The sequence below is a fragment of the Somniosus microcephalus genome, chromosome 23 (assembly GCF_052327205.1).
Source record: "Somniosus microcephalus isolate GS21.2 chromosome 23, FLI_Smic_1.0, whole genome shotgun sequence".
In the NCBI taxonomy this organism is placed as follows: domain Eukaryota; kingdom Metazoa; phylum Chordata; class Chondrichthyes; order Squaliformes; family Somniosidae; genus Somniosus; species Somniosus microcephalus.
In genome coordinates this window covers 27475541-27493637 of record NC_141009.1, presented here as the reverse complement: position 1 = coordinate 27493637, position 18097 = coordinate 27475541, and the positions used below count along the sequence as shown (strand labels likewise).

General features: G+C 39.2%; 1 protein-coding gene across 1 annotated transcript in view; it reads right to left on the bottom strand.

Annotated features, from left to right (window-relative positions):
* LOC147101759 (nuclear receptor subfamily 5 group A member 2-like) overlaps positions 1 to 18097 on the bottom strand; it is a 109719-nt gene that overhangs the window by 89147 nt on the left and 2475 nt on the right. The window contains exons 2-3 of the mRNA XM_085965663.1: positions 10865 to 10983; positions 10360 to 10501 (exon numbers count right to left, since the gene is read on the bottom strand). Coding sequence (XP_085821789.1) covers positions 10360 to 10501; positions 10865 to 10983 — 261 coding nt within the window. The remainder of the gene's footprint in view (positions 1 to 10359; positions 10502 to 10864; positions 10984 to 18097) is intronic.

The following is an 18097-nucleotide window of genomic DNA, read 5'->3' as shown; positions in this document are numbered from 1 at the left end:
CTGAATCATTTAGTACCCTATAGGTGCAGGCAGCCTCACAGTGGCATGTTTCTTTGTCAAAGCTTCTTCCATGCTTTAAGCTAATGGTGATGAGTAAGCCTGGTATGCACCATTGGACATTGATATCTAGAATATCAAGGTGACTGGCACATTGCAAGCTATTCTGTGCAGGTCCCTCAACTATGGTGAAGTCAGACGTCTGCTAAACAGCTGATGCAGAAATGCTGAGCTTGGGACGACAGCTTTTGGAATTCACTGCATGAAGGAAAATTATGCAAACACCTATTCATATATCCAAGGTCCGTTGCCTACCTTGACTTAGCAGCAGAGAGGCAAGCAGTTACTGCTGAAGCTCCCGCCTCCAAATATTAGAACACTGTTCAATGACTGTGGTATGTGTCCATACTGTGGTCAGGAACATGACAACCGTGACTACACACATTTTACAGAGAGAGGTATGCACTTTGTACCTACTCTCCATCCACTGAGGTCCCAAAGTGCCAGTTGTCTAATGACTTACTATGCTCCTTAAGAGGGAAAGTAAGCATGAACTGTTTGGAGTCAAGTTGATTACAAGATGTCATGCCTAGTGATGAGAAATTGAAACCAAATCAATCCTCAGCTGCAGGCTCGCCAACCTGAGCCTAAATTCTCCAGGCTTTGGTAACTGTGACTCTACATATATTTGCCCCATATCAGGCTAAGTGAAGCTCTGCTTATGCAGATTCTCAGTTGTTTGATTTGGAAACTCTCATTCATGGTTTGTGCATGTCAGATATCTAGCTGACCAAAAACAAACCTTGGATTTACATCTTATATGTTGGGGATTTATAATTGCATTCAGATTGATCAGATAGTATAACTGCTACTAAACCTGGCAAATCATTTAAAAAATATTTTAACATTTTTAATTCTTCATGATTTAGCTTTTAGCAACAGGCTCATGGATAAAACTACAATGGTGAAGCCATTGCAAACTTTTGAAGAGCTATTAAACCCTTGAAATATAATTTTACATTTACCATCCTTCATTAATTACTTCAAATCTCTTTCAGCACTTTGATTGTCCACTGTAAATTTGGTGGAAAAGCCACAGAAACCCCAGAAAAACAGAAGAGCCCTATGGAAATTTCCCACCCCATGTATTTATATTATTTGTAATAGATATTTTTTGCACTCAGCACTGTGACACGTCACTGCTGCTGCAGCAACATTTTCCAGTTTCAACAAACTCAAGGCAGATGAGGGGTGAATAGATTCCCTTCCCACTATATTATCCCAATAATGCGCGTAGTGAATAGATTCCCTCTACACTATCCCAATAATGTACAAAGTGAATAGATTCCCACTATATTATCCCAATAATGCACGGAGTGAATAAATTCCCTCTGAGTGAATAGTTTTCCACATTACAACAGTGACTACACTTCAAAAATATTTCATTGGCTGTAAAGCGCTTTGAGATGTCTGGTGGTCATGAAAGGCGCTATATAAATGCAAGTCTTTCTTTATTTCTTTCTTTATACTATCCCAATAATGTACAGTGTGAATAGATTCCCTCTATACAATCCCAATAATGTACGGAGTGAATAGATTCCCTCTATACTATCCCAATAATGCACAGAGTGAATAGATTCCCTCTATACAATCCCAATAATGTACGGAGTGAATAGATTCCCTCTATACTATCCCAATAATGCACAGAGTGAATAGATTCCCTCTATACAATCCCAATAATGTACGGAGTGAATAGATTCCCTCTATACAATCCCAATAATGTATGGAGGGAATAGATTCCATCTATACTATCCCAATGCTGCACGGAGTGAATAAATTCCCTCTATAGAACATAAGAAAGAGGAGCAGGAGAAGACCATTTGGCCCTTCGAGCCTGCTCTGCCATTCAGTAAGTTCATGGCTGATCTTCTACCTCATCTCCACTTTCCTGCACTATCCCCACATCCCTTGATTCCCTTAATATTCAAAAATCTAGCAATCTCTGTCTTGAATATACTCAACGACAGAGCCTCCACAGCCCTTTGGGGTAGAGAATTCCAAAGATTCACCACCCTCTGAGTGAAGAAATTTCTCCTCATCTCAGTCCTAAATGCCGACCCCTTATTCTGAGACTGTGACCCCTGGTTCTAGACTCCCCAGCTCGGGGAAACATCCTCCCTGCATCTACCCCGTCAAGCCCTGTAAGAATTTTGTATGTTTTAATGAGATCACCTCTCATTCTTCTAAACTCCAGAGAATATAGGCCTAGTCTACTCAATCTCTCCTCATAGGACAATCCCCCCATCCCAGGAACCAGTCTGGTGAACCTTCGTCACACTCCCTCTATGGCAAGTATATCCTTCCTTAGGTAAGGAGACCAAAACTGTACACAATACTCCAGGTGTGGTCTCACCAGGGCCCTATATAATTGCAGTAAGACATCTTTACTCTTAAACGCAAATCCTCTTGTAATAAAGGCCAACATACCATTTGCTTTCCTAATTGCTTGCTGCACCTGTAAGTTAACTTGCAGTGATTCGTGTACAAGGACACCCAAGTCCCTCTGATCACCAACATTTCCCAATCTCTCACCATTTAAAAAATACTCTGCTTTTCTATTTATCCTACCAAAGTGGATAACTTCACATTTTTTCACGTTATATTCCATTTGACATGTTCTTGCCCATTCATTTAGCCTGTCTATATCCCCTTGAAGCCTCCTTGCATCCTCCTCACAACTTACATTCCCACCCAGCTTTGTATCATCAGCAAACTTGGATATATTACATTTGGTCCCCTCATCCAAATCATTGATGTAGATTGTGAATAGCTGAGGCCCAAGCACTGATCCTTGCGGTACCCCACTAGTTACAGCCTGCCAACCCAAAAATGACCTGTTTATTCCTACTCTCTGTTTTTGACCATTAACCAATCCTCAATTCATGCTAGTATATTACCCCCAATCCCATGAGCCCTAATTTTGTTTAATAACCTCTTGTGTGGCACCTTATCAAATGCCTTCTGAAAATCCAAATACACCACATCCAATGGTTTCCCCCTTATCTATTCTGTTAGTTACAACCTCAAAAAATTCTAACAGATTTATCAAACAAGATTTCCCTGTCATAAATCGGTGTTGACTCTGCCCAATACTATTATTATTTTTTAAGTGCCTTGTTACCACATCCTTACTAATAGATTCTAGCATTTTCCCTACTACTGATGTTAGGCTAACTGGTCTGTAGTTCCCCGTTTTCTCTCTCCCTCCTTTCTCAAATAGTGGGATTATATTTGCTACCTTCCAATCCGCAAGAACCATTCTAGAATCTATGGAATTTTGGAAAATGACAACCAATGCATCCACTATCTCTATAGCCAACTCTTTCAAAACCCTAGGATGTAGGCCATCAGGTCCAGGGGATTTATTGGCTTTCAGTCCCATTAATTTCTCCAGTACTACTTCTTTACTAATACTAATCTTTCGGTTCCTCATTCTCGCTAGACCTTTGGTTGTCCACTATTTCCAGTAAGTTTTTTGCATCTTCTTCCGTGAAGACAGACACAAGTATTTGTTTAATTTCTCGCCATTTCCTTACTCCCCATTATAATTTCTCCTGTCTTAGCCTGTAAGGGACCCACATTTACTTTCGTTAATCTTTCCTTTTTACATACCTTTTACAGTCTTTTTTTTTGCCTCTTGCTAGTTTACCCTCGTATTCTATTTTCCCTTTCTTTATCAATTTCTTGGTCCTCCTTTGCTGAATTCTAAAATCCTCCCAATCCTCAGGCTTACTACTCTTTTTGGCAGCATTATAAGCCTCTTCCTTTGATCTAACACTATCTTTAACTTCTCTTGTTAGCCACGGTGGGACCACTTTTCCTGTGGGGTTTTTGTGCCTTAAAGGGATGTATATTTGTTGTAAATTATGTATTAATTATTTAAATGCTAGCCATTGTTTGTCCACTGTCATACCTTTTAATGTAGTTTCCCAATCTACCTTAGCCAACTCGCCCCTCATACCTACGTAGTTTGCTTGTTTAGATTTAAGACCCTAGTTTTGGATTTAACTAAGCCACTTTCAAACTCAATATAAAATTCTATCATATTATGGTCACTCATCCCTAAAGGCCCCTTTACTACAAGGTTATTAATTAACCCTTTCTCGTTGCACAATTCTAGAACTAAAATAACCTGTTCCCTAGTTGGTTCCTCAACATACTGATCTAGAAAACTATCTTGCATACATTCCATGAATTTGTCCTCTACACTATTACTGTATGTTTGGTTTGCCCAGTCTATATGTAGATTTAAGTCCCTCATGATTACTGTATTACCCTGGTTACAACTCCCAGCAATGATTTCTGCCACTTGCGGTTTCTTAGCTCCACCCACACTGATTCCACTTCTTGATTTTCGGAGCTAAGATCCTTTCCCTCTACTGTCTTTATCCCATCCTTTATTATCAGGGCTATCCCTCCTCCTTTTCCATTTTGCCTATCCCTTCTAAAAAGTTATGTATCCTGGAATATTTAGTTCCCAACCTTGGTCACTTTGCAACCACATCTCCGTTATGGCTATTAGATTAAACCTGTTAATTTCTATCTGCACCATTAATTCATCTATTTTGTTGTGAATGCTTCACGCATTCAGATATAGTGCCTTTAGCTTTGACTTATTTCTCTTTTTCCCTGATGTCGCCTTCGTCACTTACTACCTTTGTTACTCTCTCTGTCCCTTCCTGACCCACTCTGCTTACTTTTACCCAAAACTCTACTCTGCTGTTGAGCCTTGACATTTCTCTCGCTGCTTTTAAATTTACTCTTTCCTGAATCCTCCCACCCCCCAATTCATTAGTTTAAAGCCCTGTCTACTGCCCTAATTATTCGGTTCACCAGGACACTGGTCCCAGCCTGGTTTAAGTGGAGCCCGTCCCAACGGAACAGCTCCTTCTTTCCCCAGTACGGGTGCTAGTGCCCCATGAACCGAAACCCCTTCTTCCCACACCACTCTTTGAGCCACGCATTTAATCCTCTAATCTGTTTGTCCCTATGCCAATTTGCGCGTGGCTCAAGTAACAATCCAGATATTATTACCTTTGAGGTCCTGCTTTTTAATTTGGATCCTAGCTCCTCAAACTCCCTCAGCAGCACCTCATTCCTAGTACTACCTATGTCGTTGGTTCCTACGTGGACCACGACAACTGGATCCTCCCCCTCCCACTCCAAGTTGATCTCCAGCTGCAAGGAGATGTCTTTAACCCTGGCACCGGGCAGACAACACAACCTTCAGAACGCTTGGTCGCAGCTGCAGAGAACAGTATCTATCCCCCTGATTATACTGTCCCCTACCACAACTACATTCCTTTTCACTCCCCCTACCTGAATGGCCTCCTGCACCATGATGCCATTGTCAGGCTTGCTCATCCATCCTACAGGCTTTTCCCTCATCCACACAGGCAGCAAGAACCTCATACCTGTTGGACAAGGGCAAAGGCTGAGGCTCCTCCAGCACTGCACCTGGGGTCCCCTTACCTGCTTGAGTTGCAGTCACAACATCCTGTCCCTGACCACTAAGCAGACCTGTACCACTACCTAACTTAAGGGGTGTGATTGCCTCCTGGATCAAAGTGTCCAGGTAACTCTCCCCATTCCTGATGCCCCGCAATGTCTGCACCTCAGACTCCAGCTCAAAAACTCTGAGCTGAAGTTCCTCAAGATGCAGGCACTTACTGCAAACATGGTTGTCCGGGATCACAATGCTCTCCACAAACTCCCACATGCTTCAGTTGCGGCACACCGCCTGCACTGCCATCCCTATATGATCTTGATTTATTTAATTAAATTTGTAATTAGGTAACTTAGTTTACAGTGTAGTTTCCTGATTACTTACTTGATCTAGTTTAAATTACGGGTACTGAAAATAAATATCTACCTGTAACACAAAGCACTACAAGTAGTGTAGGCAAAAAGCAACAACACCTTCCCCCTCTTCTCCGAATTACCACTCTTTCCAAATTCCCAACCAAAGCACTCAGTTCAAGTCCACTCTGTTTAATCCCACTATGTGCAGACCACCATAGCGTGCAGAGTGTTAATAGATTCCCTCTATACAAACCCAATAATGCAGAGTGTGAATAGATTCCCTCTATACTGTCCCAATAATGCAGAATGTGAATAGATTCCCTCTATACTGTCCTAATAATGCAGAGTGTGAATAGATTCCCTCGATACTGTCCCAATAATGCAGTGTGAATAGATTCCCTCTATACTGTCCCAATAATGCAGAGTGTGAATAGATTCCCTCTGTACTATCCCAATAATGTACCTTAATGCTAATCTGAGAAAGGCACCCCCCCCCCAACCTCACGACTGTGAGTTTTTCCATTTTTTACTGCATTCAAACCCATGAACCCTTTTAGTGAGTCTCTCTAAGTAGTAAGACATTGTTGACAATTTTTGCCTCGTGGATCCTGTTCGGTTCCTGTCAGAAATTTTCCACCATCGCCACTGATTCATCTTGTTCCTCGGTTGCTCATTCAGGCTAAATCTGACAGTGTATAACTTTAGCTGTCGTGTTCTACCCTGAACTGAGATTCTCACCTCACAACCAGTCCATCTCCAATGTCACCTATTTCCAGCTCCAAAATACCACCTACCTCTGCCGCTATCTCACCCCAACTAACACTGATACTCTTAATCACACTCTCTTTGCCAATCTCCTAAACTGCAACTCATCCACAGCTGCACTGCGCACATCCCATCCAATATTAGGTTTTCCCCATTGGCCTCCACAGGTAGATGGAGAGTACCATTAAGAAAATCCCTCTGATTTTTATTTGTATTGGAATTGGGAGATTGAAAATGAAATAATTTCAATACCATCATGACTGGTTATTTAGAACGGGTGTACTTGCCTTAAAACAGAATTCTTTTTCTTTCTCATGCTGTGACATTAGTTCAACAAAATACATTGATTTGTTAATTACAATGAAATCTGTTGCTGAAAGAGTTAAAAGGATTGTTTAGGTTAATTTTAACAATTCAACAACTTATATCCGCTTAAAGAAATATATGCCTTCCAGTGTGCCATAAAATACAAAAGCGAGTTAAGAATGTGTCATCTCATTGGATCACAGACGCTTCTCTGTATCTGCGACTGAAAACAGAGAATGTTTTTCCTTTTACTAAATCCAAGGGCTCTGTGCAGTATTTCCTGGCACCAGCAATAACTGAAATGACCCAGTTTATGTTATGAATGTATTGAATGTTCTTCTATGGATGCCTGACAATGTTTTGTGCTTTTGTGTTGTACGCATGCATCATTTAATAACATTTTTTTGTTTGTAAAAGGGAAAAAAAATCAGACTCTAGATTACAAAAAAATGGCTAAATCTAAATGTGAGTCCACATCTACAATGCATGGTGGCAATCGCTTTTTAACACTATTTTTTATAGCCCCATCATCCTGCACTTTCTCCTTTTCATAGGCCTCCCATCACCATACTCCCTCCTCCAGCCTGCAAAAAGGGACACTGTAGGCCCAGACAAATCAGCAACCACTATCGATGCGACTTGGTAATGGGATGACAGAAGGTCCGATTCAATAAGACAAAATGGGCTAAGGTTTCCTAGGTGGACCATTTCAGTTGCACCCCACATTGCATCAAGTCCACGATTTTCTGCTCAAGATGAAAGTTCTCCACTGCCTGCAACATCAGGCCAACTCTTTGCAAGTGTTTTTATCAGGGCTGCATTTTCTCAATATAATTAAAATATGCCTTAGGTTTGAACTTTCTGTAATTATTTATGCGATATCTTAAGTCATTTCAAGAAATAACCTTAACAAATATCATCTCTGATTCATTTGCTATTCATTTCATTAAAATTTTGGTAATAAACCCTGTGCCCCTCAGTTCATTGCCTCTTACTGTGGCTACTTTGCCTGACAATTTAAATATGTATAGAATTACTTTAAATTCTCTGCTCACTCACATTTACAAATTAACCATTTTTTTTATTTGATAATTATTAAAATGGATGTGTAATGTTTTTGTGTGGTCCAAACAACTATACAGTGCTAAATATGAACTCAACAAAGTACAGAAATTAAACAATCTAGATATATCACCATAGTTTTACTACAATGTAATATAGAACATCAAATGGGGGCAGGTTCTACCAAATAAAAATATAAAGAAATCATAGCCGTATCACCACAAAATCCTGAGCAGGTACATCTTTAAACACGCCCCTTATTCATTACTGAAGACTTCATACTACCATCAGTATCTTACTGAGACAGTAATATTTAAAACTTCACTGCTATAAAATGGTCCCAAATATCACCTATATATTTGTGTTTACTTCAGCATAATTCAGGAGCAGAACAGAGTTTTTAATGGTCACATGGGGCACTAAATATTTGTACATGGAGGTTAGACTTTCGCAACATTAAGATGGCATTCTATGATACCATTTTGGTATATTAGGTACCAGAACTATATGATTACAAAATATGTTGAGATGAATGAAGACCTCCAACCAATTTGATCTCAACCTTTCACAAGACCAATCCTATCAGCTTCCCATTACAGAATCTTCTTAAATAAGCTCACTGCCCTGGTCTTGGTGCAGATGGAGCTGCTGTAATGAGTACAAATGTCTCAGAGATTTGACCCTGGCGATTGCAGGGAGCATGGAAAAATTCAGATAAAACATATTGGGACACATATTGGTAAGTCAAATATTTCCAGAACACTTGGAAAATTCCTGCAGTTTGTTTTCCAAAGTGATTATATTTAGAGTGGTCTGTATATTTTACATGCCTGTAGTCCTTGGAGCTTATATAGATAATGACCTTCATAACCCACAGAAAATAAAATCAAACCAACCATAAGCAAACAAGAAAAAGCACTCAGGAAGGACTTTGTTATAAACTAAACATTAGGTGGTGCCAATGTAAATTCAATTTTAGTATTTCACACATATCCATGACACATCACTTCAATAAAACTACAGATACATCAACACTACTTAAAAATACTTCTCAGGATTCTCCATAGCCAGCCAAATCTTTAATCATTTTTAAAAATAGTCAAGTATGCATGTGACTCAACACCATATTTTAAATGTATATGTATAGTATGTCTATTTTGCATTTATAGTAGGGATTCTTGGTATGATGTAACCATTCTTTTGTATTTTGGGGTTATAAAAATTACACTGCTTGTTTTAAAGATGAAATGTAATAAAACGAGTTCAATATGCTCATGTGTAACATTTCTTGTAAAAATGCTTTGAATAATTTGGATATTACTACAGTATGAACAAAATTCAATCTTCTATCTTAACTTGGTATTATTTGTATATTATATTGTTCCACATTAAATTTAATTTTAAGACTTGATCATTCACTTGCATTCCAACTTTATCAGGTATATATATATATATCTTCCAGTTGTTATTTCTATGAGATACTTCATTGCATTTAAATTTCTGTGGTGCAATGCTTAAAATACTTTTCAGAAAATGCTTTTTATTCAGTCTAATTTTTGTGGTGATCCGGAGATCATTATTAATTAGTTCTACTCTCATTTTTCACTGTCCATCTACACACAGTCTCATATTTTCTCTCGTCCTGAAGGCAAGACGGTTAGAAATATCCGTGAGCTGCGTGTAAACAATTAATGATATGTGGTTTTTAAAAAAGGAACCTCTTGGAAAGTACTTGTGAATCAAACATTAATCCTAAATCGGGCCAATGGAGAACTCCAGCCATGATGTGCATTTCTATATCAGATAAAACTTCCATTTTACAGCATAATATATAAATCCTGACGTCCATCTCTGGGTGCCTACATTCACCATCAGCGACCCATGTACGAAGCAGATTATTTCCATTTATACTCTCCGGCTGAAAGGCCTAGCAGGTCTGGTCAGAAGTTTCCATTGGCAATATTCTATTAGCAATATGTCTCACTAATAGAATACACACAAACAAATATACATTAGACCTCCAACTCAATTAAATCAATGAATCCGCGGGAAACTGCAGCCTGGGACAAGTGAGTTTTGAAATCTGGTCTGTAAGATCTTTGACTATATTTACGCCCCCGTAGCATTTCGGCTAATATGAAGGTGATCAAATCTCACTAAAAATGGGGGTTTAAGTTTTTTTTTAAAAACACTTGTTTCTATCGATATACCTTTCAATATATGCCATCTGTATATAACTGTCACGTTAACTTAAACCTGATTCCAAATACGCATTCAAACATTATTCATTGGCGAAGACTCGGTTTCAGGTTTTTCGATGTTCAAATGAAAAAACTTGAAACTGCAAAAAAAAAATAAACAGCTTACCTTCTAACCTCATCCCCACTGTCAGACATTTCTGGAAACGACAATACGGACATCTCTTCCTCTGAGTTTTATCTATTTTGCAATTCTGATTCTCAGTGCAAGAGTAGCGTTTGCTATTCTGAACAGTTCTCTTGAAAAATCCCTGAGGGGAAAAGTTTTAAAGTTATTTAACACACAGGAGTGAATCCCGATACATAATGAAGCAAAACTGAAAACAAATCGATCATCTACATTTCTTGCCATACATTGGAATCCCGCAAGGAAATCCACGCCAAGAACAGCCGACCGGCATCTTTTTGCACCTTTATAATTACATTTTATTTAAATGTTAAGTTTATTTATTACGGTCTCCTCGTTACTCGGGGCCGCTTCCTCGATCAGTTTTCAGTCTCGTTTAATTTTAGATTCAGTCTGAAATTGACGCGATCATTGAGTTTCATGAAATAACTAAAATGACGATAGAAATTACCCTCAGAATCTAAACAGCGGACACGCTTAAACTCACCTTGCAACTTTCACAGGTCAGTAGACCATAATGATAACCGGATACTTTATCTCCACAAACTGGACACAGTTCATCCAGATCATCATCATAAACGTAGTCCATCACCTTGAACGGACGGGCTGAACAGAAGAAATAAAAAATTAAGTCAATAGTGAAATTTTCGCTATATTGTCACACAGACAAGGGGCTCGAGCCGGGTGGTCCCCGATATAACCGAAGTTCAGAGGAAATTGAATATTAAGAAATGTCTTTTGCTTCTGACGCTCTCTGAAGACAGTAATTTATAGAAACCACACAAATCACACATCAGTTTGCCATGGAGACGCTGACCAGCCCACAGACGTAACTGAGAAATGCTCCTATCGAAGCAATCGATAACAAATTATTATTTGGGGGGTTGTGTACACTTCCACTGTTGTGTTCTGTGCGGTATTTCAATCTCACATTACATATCACAGTAACACAAACTGAAATCCAAATATCTCAGTTATTAAGCAATTGAACACTCTTTGAATTTAACTTTAAAAGATTTTTTTAAAAGTCTGTGCGTTCTACAACATGTTAGTTAAAAAAAAATGTCTTTAACATCAACAAATATTATAATAAACAGTCCTCCCCTCTTCCTGATCTCCCTTCCCTCTATAGTTTTCCACAAGCAATTATTGGGTCTTTGGCTACTTAGATTTAATACATTCTTAATGTTATACTCATTAATTAAATCTGTAACCACTCAATAAAATCGTTAATTAAAGCTCTATTCTGACCAGCAACTTATCAACCAATAATAATAGATACTAAAACCTGTGAGGATTTGGTTTGTTTATCCTGAAATGGAGTAAAAAGATTCCACTGGGTGAAAACAGACTGGCGGCTCATTGCAGACTCTCACTAAAATACAGACTGGAATTCGATGGATTGATCAGGAGGCAAATACCAAAAAAAAATCAAACAACACGAAACAGTCCGTAATTCAGAAAACAGAAAGCAACAAAGACGGCTAGGACCTCCTCCAAATAGAGTTTTTTTTTAACTGAGAGGGGACATGTGTCCTAACTAACTAACCACCGCTCTGAAAAAAGTTGAATTTTATCCTTCCCTCAACTGTCAAGAAAAGTAATCGCCCGTGTCAGACAATATTCAGCTAATGAGCCATGTTTCTCCTTTAATTAATAATGGGTCCGCGAGTCACACAAGATGCATTAAGCTCTATGTAGCGATTCCACAATAAACCCATTGAAAAATGTATTGCTGAAAGTCTGTATCGCGGCTCATATTGTCGACTAAAATTAGAGTCAGCTTTAAGCCTGGCCTAGTACCACCCCATGTTAACGAATAACATAAGTTCAGTTTTGGAATGGTACTCGTTTAACATTTAACTTTTAACACTTGGCAAAACCTGAAAAAGTGGAACAATATCCTATGGGCGTTAAATAAATCAGACCGCTCCACTCACTGATAATACGGATAAAATAAGGTCGTGGGCACCCCATTACTTGATCCTTTCAGCATCCTAAGAATCGTAACATCAATTCCCTTCCAACATATTATTAATACTTAATTATTTCACGATTCATATTCAGGCAATGTTAAGTAACGCGTCGAAATCCAAGACAAAAGTATGGACAAGTATAGATTTTAATTTGTTGTCTTAGACGGCGTGATATTAACAAAATCATGTGTGAGTTTCAATCACTGTCTGTCTGTTGGAATCAAAGTTTCTTTTCAAAAGCAAGGATGCTGCAGCTGGACAATTTAATCCTCGCCCACAACCTAAAACCTTTAACAAGTGTCACCTATCGTCAAATTAACTTATTTATCGGTTGAGTTGCAAGCAAACTGAAAGTAAAAGGAATTTATTTCAAATATTTTATTGATTCAAAATTTACATGTCGAAGTTGGAATAATACAGCTGTAGAACAGCAAAAAGTGAGAGTTCCCCAGCCCCTGTCTTTTCTGGATGAAAAGACTATATGAGAATAATGGGGATGTTCGGCCACAAGCAGCCGTGAGTGAAAGTGCACGGCCCGTCACCCACACCGATTGCACGGCCTGGGTGGCCTGTGGCTTTAACACGAAGCGGAGCGCCCGCCCAATTTATTAATAATGATTATTAAGCTTATTAGTAAGAAGAAAAGTGATCGGAGTAAAGCGAGACAGACAATAGCGTCAGTGAATTATAACTGACTCGGAGAAATAAGACAAACCCACGCCAACTAACACCTTGCAAATGGAATTTATTCGGACATACGAAGAAAATGGATCAGAAAACTAAAGTAAAATAAGTCGACGTGACACTAAAAGGCAAACTGTTCAGTTGCACAGACCACTGAATAGAAACATTCCTTATTACCACTGGTAAAATAATCAATAATAATAAAGATCAGGAGCTGGACAGAAGCATGTTTCTAATTGAATCTGACGGCATTTAATTAACTCAAAGTCCTCCTCTGTACTTCGCAGTTGCGGGACAGCTCTATCCAGAGTCATGTGAAACTTAGTAAATATCCTGAGCGAATCCCAGGTCATTGTACAGACATGTCACACATATTTTTCGAAAAGGATATTACCAGAGTTTAATTCGTCAATTTCCTACTGGTTGCGCGCGCGAACTCGTTCTGTCCAAGGCATTTCATCAGATAAATAAAGCTTATATAATGTCCAGTTACAGACACCTGTCCTCTGTCACAGGGATCAGTTCAGAAATCCACACATAACACTGAGGCTGTGCTTCCCGGAGTCAGCACTGAGCATATGCATTTGGCCGTGGATAAAGATCTGTCTGAATTCAAGGAACGATTTTAATAATCCAAGATCAGCTACACTAAGTGGATGAATCCGTATAGAACATTTCACTAACCATCTTAGTTTATGTACAATTTTCTGTTCTCAATACATTAAACAGCCTAATGGCATCTCAGACGAGAATCGCGTCGATTCACAACCTGGCAAAAAAAAATGTTCCGTGCAACAGCAAGTCACCACAGCGAGGCATCTGTATCACTGCACTGACATCAGCTATCGGTTAAATGATTGCATTTTAAACAGTATCATGATCATTCCAAAGAATGAAACGTGGGAGAACTGTCCATTCTGAAGTAAGAGTCACCGTTTGAAGACAGAATTCACGGTAAACCTCAGTTGGATTTTTACAGGGAAATAAGGAAAACCTGTCGGCTACTTGGGGTCATTTTGCACAAGAGAATATATTAATCTTAGATGATATTATGCTATTTCAGAAGGACGCACTAACATTGCTACCCCAGTACCCTACAGTAACTTCACGCCTCTAGTGAGAAGCTAAAACATTTCCGGGGGAGTGGTTTGGTGCCTGCTGTTCGGAGCTAATTCTGCACTTTAAAAAGACACGCGTGTTTTGACAGCAACTTAAAAGGAAGGTTCGCGCTTTGATCTAACTTCCCCCTAAAATGTTCCGCAACCTGATCGCTAACACCGAGCAGCATTGGGACTCGGGAATACCACAACCTCTAGGCTGGCTACAAACCACTTCCTCCTCCCCAGTGCTGAATGAATGTGATTGAGAGTAAAACCATGCGCTGATTTCGGGGCCAGGCTCAATGGACATCCGCGGTACAACCTGGCCGGGCTGGGCTCCCGCGCGCTCCACAGGTAGGGGGGGCTGGCCCTCGCCAAGCCCTGGCACCCGATTGGCCGGCGGCGGCCTTGATTGGCAGCCGAATGAGGCAATCAGGAGCCGAGCTGCTCTGGGGCCGCGCGCGGTAAGGGTCGCACTGATACACCTCAGGACCAATCAGCGTGGAGCGGAGCCAGCGCGCGGTCTGCCAGCTGGGCCTGATTGAGCATTGCACTTTCCAACTGCGGGTTATCTCATGGCTGTCAATGGGCTGGAGATCCAGCTGTGGGCCGCAGGTTGCTTTCTTAATTCCTTTGAACCCAGTGGCCTCAGTTTCCCGGTGTTTAATAGCACATAAGAGCATTAAGAGTAGGCCATATGGCCCCTCGCGCCTGCTCCGCCATTCAATAAGATCATGGCTGATCTTCGATCTCAGCTCCACTTTCCTGCCCGAGCCCCATAGTCCCAAAATCTCTCTCAGTCTTGAATATGCGCAAAGACTCAGCATCCACAGCCCTTTGGGGCAGAGAATTCCAAAGATTCACAACCCTCTGTGTGAAGAAATTAGAATCATAGAATGGTCACAGCACAGAAGTGGGCCATTCGGCCCGTCGAGCCTGTGCCGGCTCTCTGCAAGAGCACTTCAGCCAGTTCCACTCCCCCACCCTTTCCCCTTAGCCCTGCCATTTTTTTTCCTTCAGGTTCTTATCCAATTCCCTTTTGAAAGCCACGATTGTGTCTGCCTCCGCCAAATTCCTCTTCATCTCAGTCTTAAGTGGCCGACCACTTATCCTGAGACTATGCCCCCTAGTTCTAGACTCTCCAGCCAGGGGAAACAACCTCTCAGCATCTACCTTGTCAATCCCCCGAAGAGAAACGAAAAAAGGTGGCCTGAAAAGATCATTGTTTCTTGACGTCTCGTACCTTGCAGTCAGGTGATCATTGTGACATTATTCTCCTGTCATTGTTCCTAACACTTTCTGCAACGATTAAGTACACATGCATTTCACTCCACAGTGGCCCACACTCAACACAAAACAAAAATCACACTAGGGGTTGTGTTTGTTTTATACATTCTTGGGGTGTGAGCGTCACTGGCAAGGCCGGCATTTATTGCCCGTCCCGAGTTGCCCCACAGAGGTGGTGATGGGCTGCCTTCTTGACCAGATTGATACAAGTGAGTGGCTTGCTAGGCCACTTTACAGGACAGTTAAGAGTCAACTAGATTGGTGTGGGACTAGAATCACACAATCGGCCAGACCAAGTAAGGACGGAAGGCTTCCTTCCCTAAAGGACATTAGTGACCCAGATGGATTTTTTTGACAATCTGACAGCTTCATGGTCACTTTTACCGATACCAGTTTTTTAAAATTTCCAGATTATTTTGGACATCTGAATTCAAAAATAATCTGGAAATAAAAAGCAAGTAGGAGTAATTTCATACTGAAGTAAGGTTCGTGGGCTGATAGATAACAATGGATATAAGTAACAAGGCTGGTTTCTAAATTAATTATTCAGATGATAACATATATGAACTTTTAAATTAGGTTTTAAAATTGCTTCTTTTCCCTAGTGTTTTCTTAAGGAAAAACTGCTAATTTTTTTGTGGCCTGTTTAACCTCTGAATCCTGTTTCTGACATTGCCATTGATTTGTAATGACATTTACAACATGGTACTAATAATGCCTTTTGATATTGATAAAAGAATATCACTGATCCTGAAATGTGCTGCTAATTCCCAAGATTTGTCACTCAGTAGACATTACAATTTAAATGTAAAATTATAATGTCTATTTTATACTTTCAATTGTGTTTGGTATTTTTTCTAGATACCTAATAAATGCAGTTCTTTGGAAAGGAGTTTCACAGATTTCTAACTTCCAATGACAGTTCATGAAAATTGCCAAAGTTTAAATTATAAAGTCAACAGGACTGTAATTCAAGTTAGTTATCTACTGTTCATTAAGTACTGTGTAAATAGCCTTATGATTAATAAGAGGGGGAGTGAGTAAAGCAAACATTCTTTTAAAATTCTTAAAATATTTAATAATCTGGTCTGTCCTGCCCTTAACAAGGGCTGTGGCTATCAAATCCAGGTCTTCCTTTCTGTGATGATAGTATTTAATGTAATTTTTTTGTTTCCTCTCCCTCTCTTTTTTTGTTTTGCTCCTTTCTCCTCATCAATTCTTTTTCTTTCTGACATTCACTCGTTTCTCCCTTTGCTTACACTTTATTTAAACATCACTTATATTTTTCTTTCTATTTTGAATTCTCTTTTGTTGTCTTACTATGCCCTTTTTATTCTTTACCAATTCTTTCCATGACTTGTATTTCCTTCTCTTAATTTTCTTCCTCTTTATTTCTGACTCTCTTTCAATCATCTATTGTCTTTATTTACATTTTTCTATTTTGCTGACTCCATAATCTCCTGAGCTTTGTCCTGCTCTATCTTTTGGCTTTATTCCTGAAGTGTCTGGATGCTGTTTTTGTTTCACTCCTGGTTCTGTACCAGTGGCCTCTTTTTTTTCTGTCTTTCTTTGTCTCCCATCTCTGTCTTCAAGATCTACAGGCCTTGAGTTAGCTCACCAGCACAGAAACATGAAAATTGCAACATTCCAACAGCTGTTGTTGTTCTCATCCCTAATGCAGTATCTTTTACAAAAATGTTAACTATTACTATTTATTTTAGCTATTTTCAAAAGAACTGAGAAGAGCCAAAATCAGCATTGTATTTGACATAATCTTCACCAAGGTAAATTTCAAACCCTTTTTTAAAATAATATACACATGATCAGAAATGAGTATGGATGCAGTATTAGAGAAGGGGCAGCTTAGCACAGAATGTTTTCAAATTTCCTTAAAACAAATCTAAGCTATACAGTTTCTAACAGATGAAGCGGGTTTATCAGAATGTTTGCTAATAATTTCTAATTTCAGTTAAATCTTTTCATAAAATCATCACTTAATACATCTTGGTAACAGAGGGTAACTTTCAAAGATATCATCACATATGGCTACATATGTAAACAGGGACTATTTCACATTTCAAGCTCGCCTATATATAGAAAAAGGTAATGTAAATAAAAATGGTCGTATTTCAGTTAAAGCACAAAGCTCTTCATACAATACATCTTTTAAAAAGGGAAAATCATGGTCAACATGCATTACATAACCAGTCTGTGCACAGGTCTGAGTAGGAAAATGTAGTTATTATATTGTATTAAGTAACATCAAAATTATAATTAGAACCTGTATACATTTTAAAAGCCTACCATAAGGCTATTAACTTACTAATCTCATGAAATGTAACTGTTCATGAAATGTAACTATTAAAAAATCCTATACTGATGTAATTTGAAGTTATTTTATAAACAGGATAAATAAGGGACACTGATGTACGTGTAGCTGGGACACTAAAATCTTTCATCCCATTGAATGCTGAAACGCTAATCAACTGTCAGTTGTTTCAATATATTAACTGCAGTGTTTTCATTTCAGTGTGGCTCAATGGTGATTCAAACATAAATTAGTTAAATTGCATTCCTGAGAGAACACTAAAGCCTTGTCAGAAAGTTCTATGCAGTTACCTTTCCAAATTCATTTAAAAATTGACTGTTATAATTTGTTGAATATATTGGAAA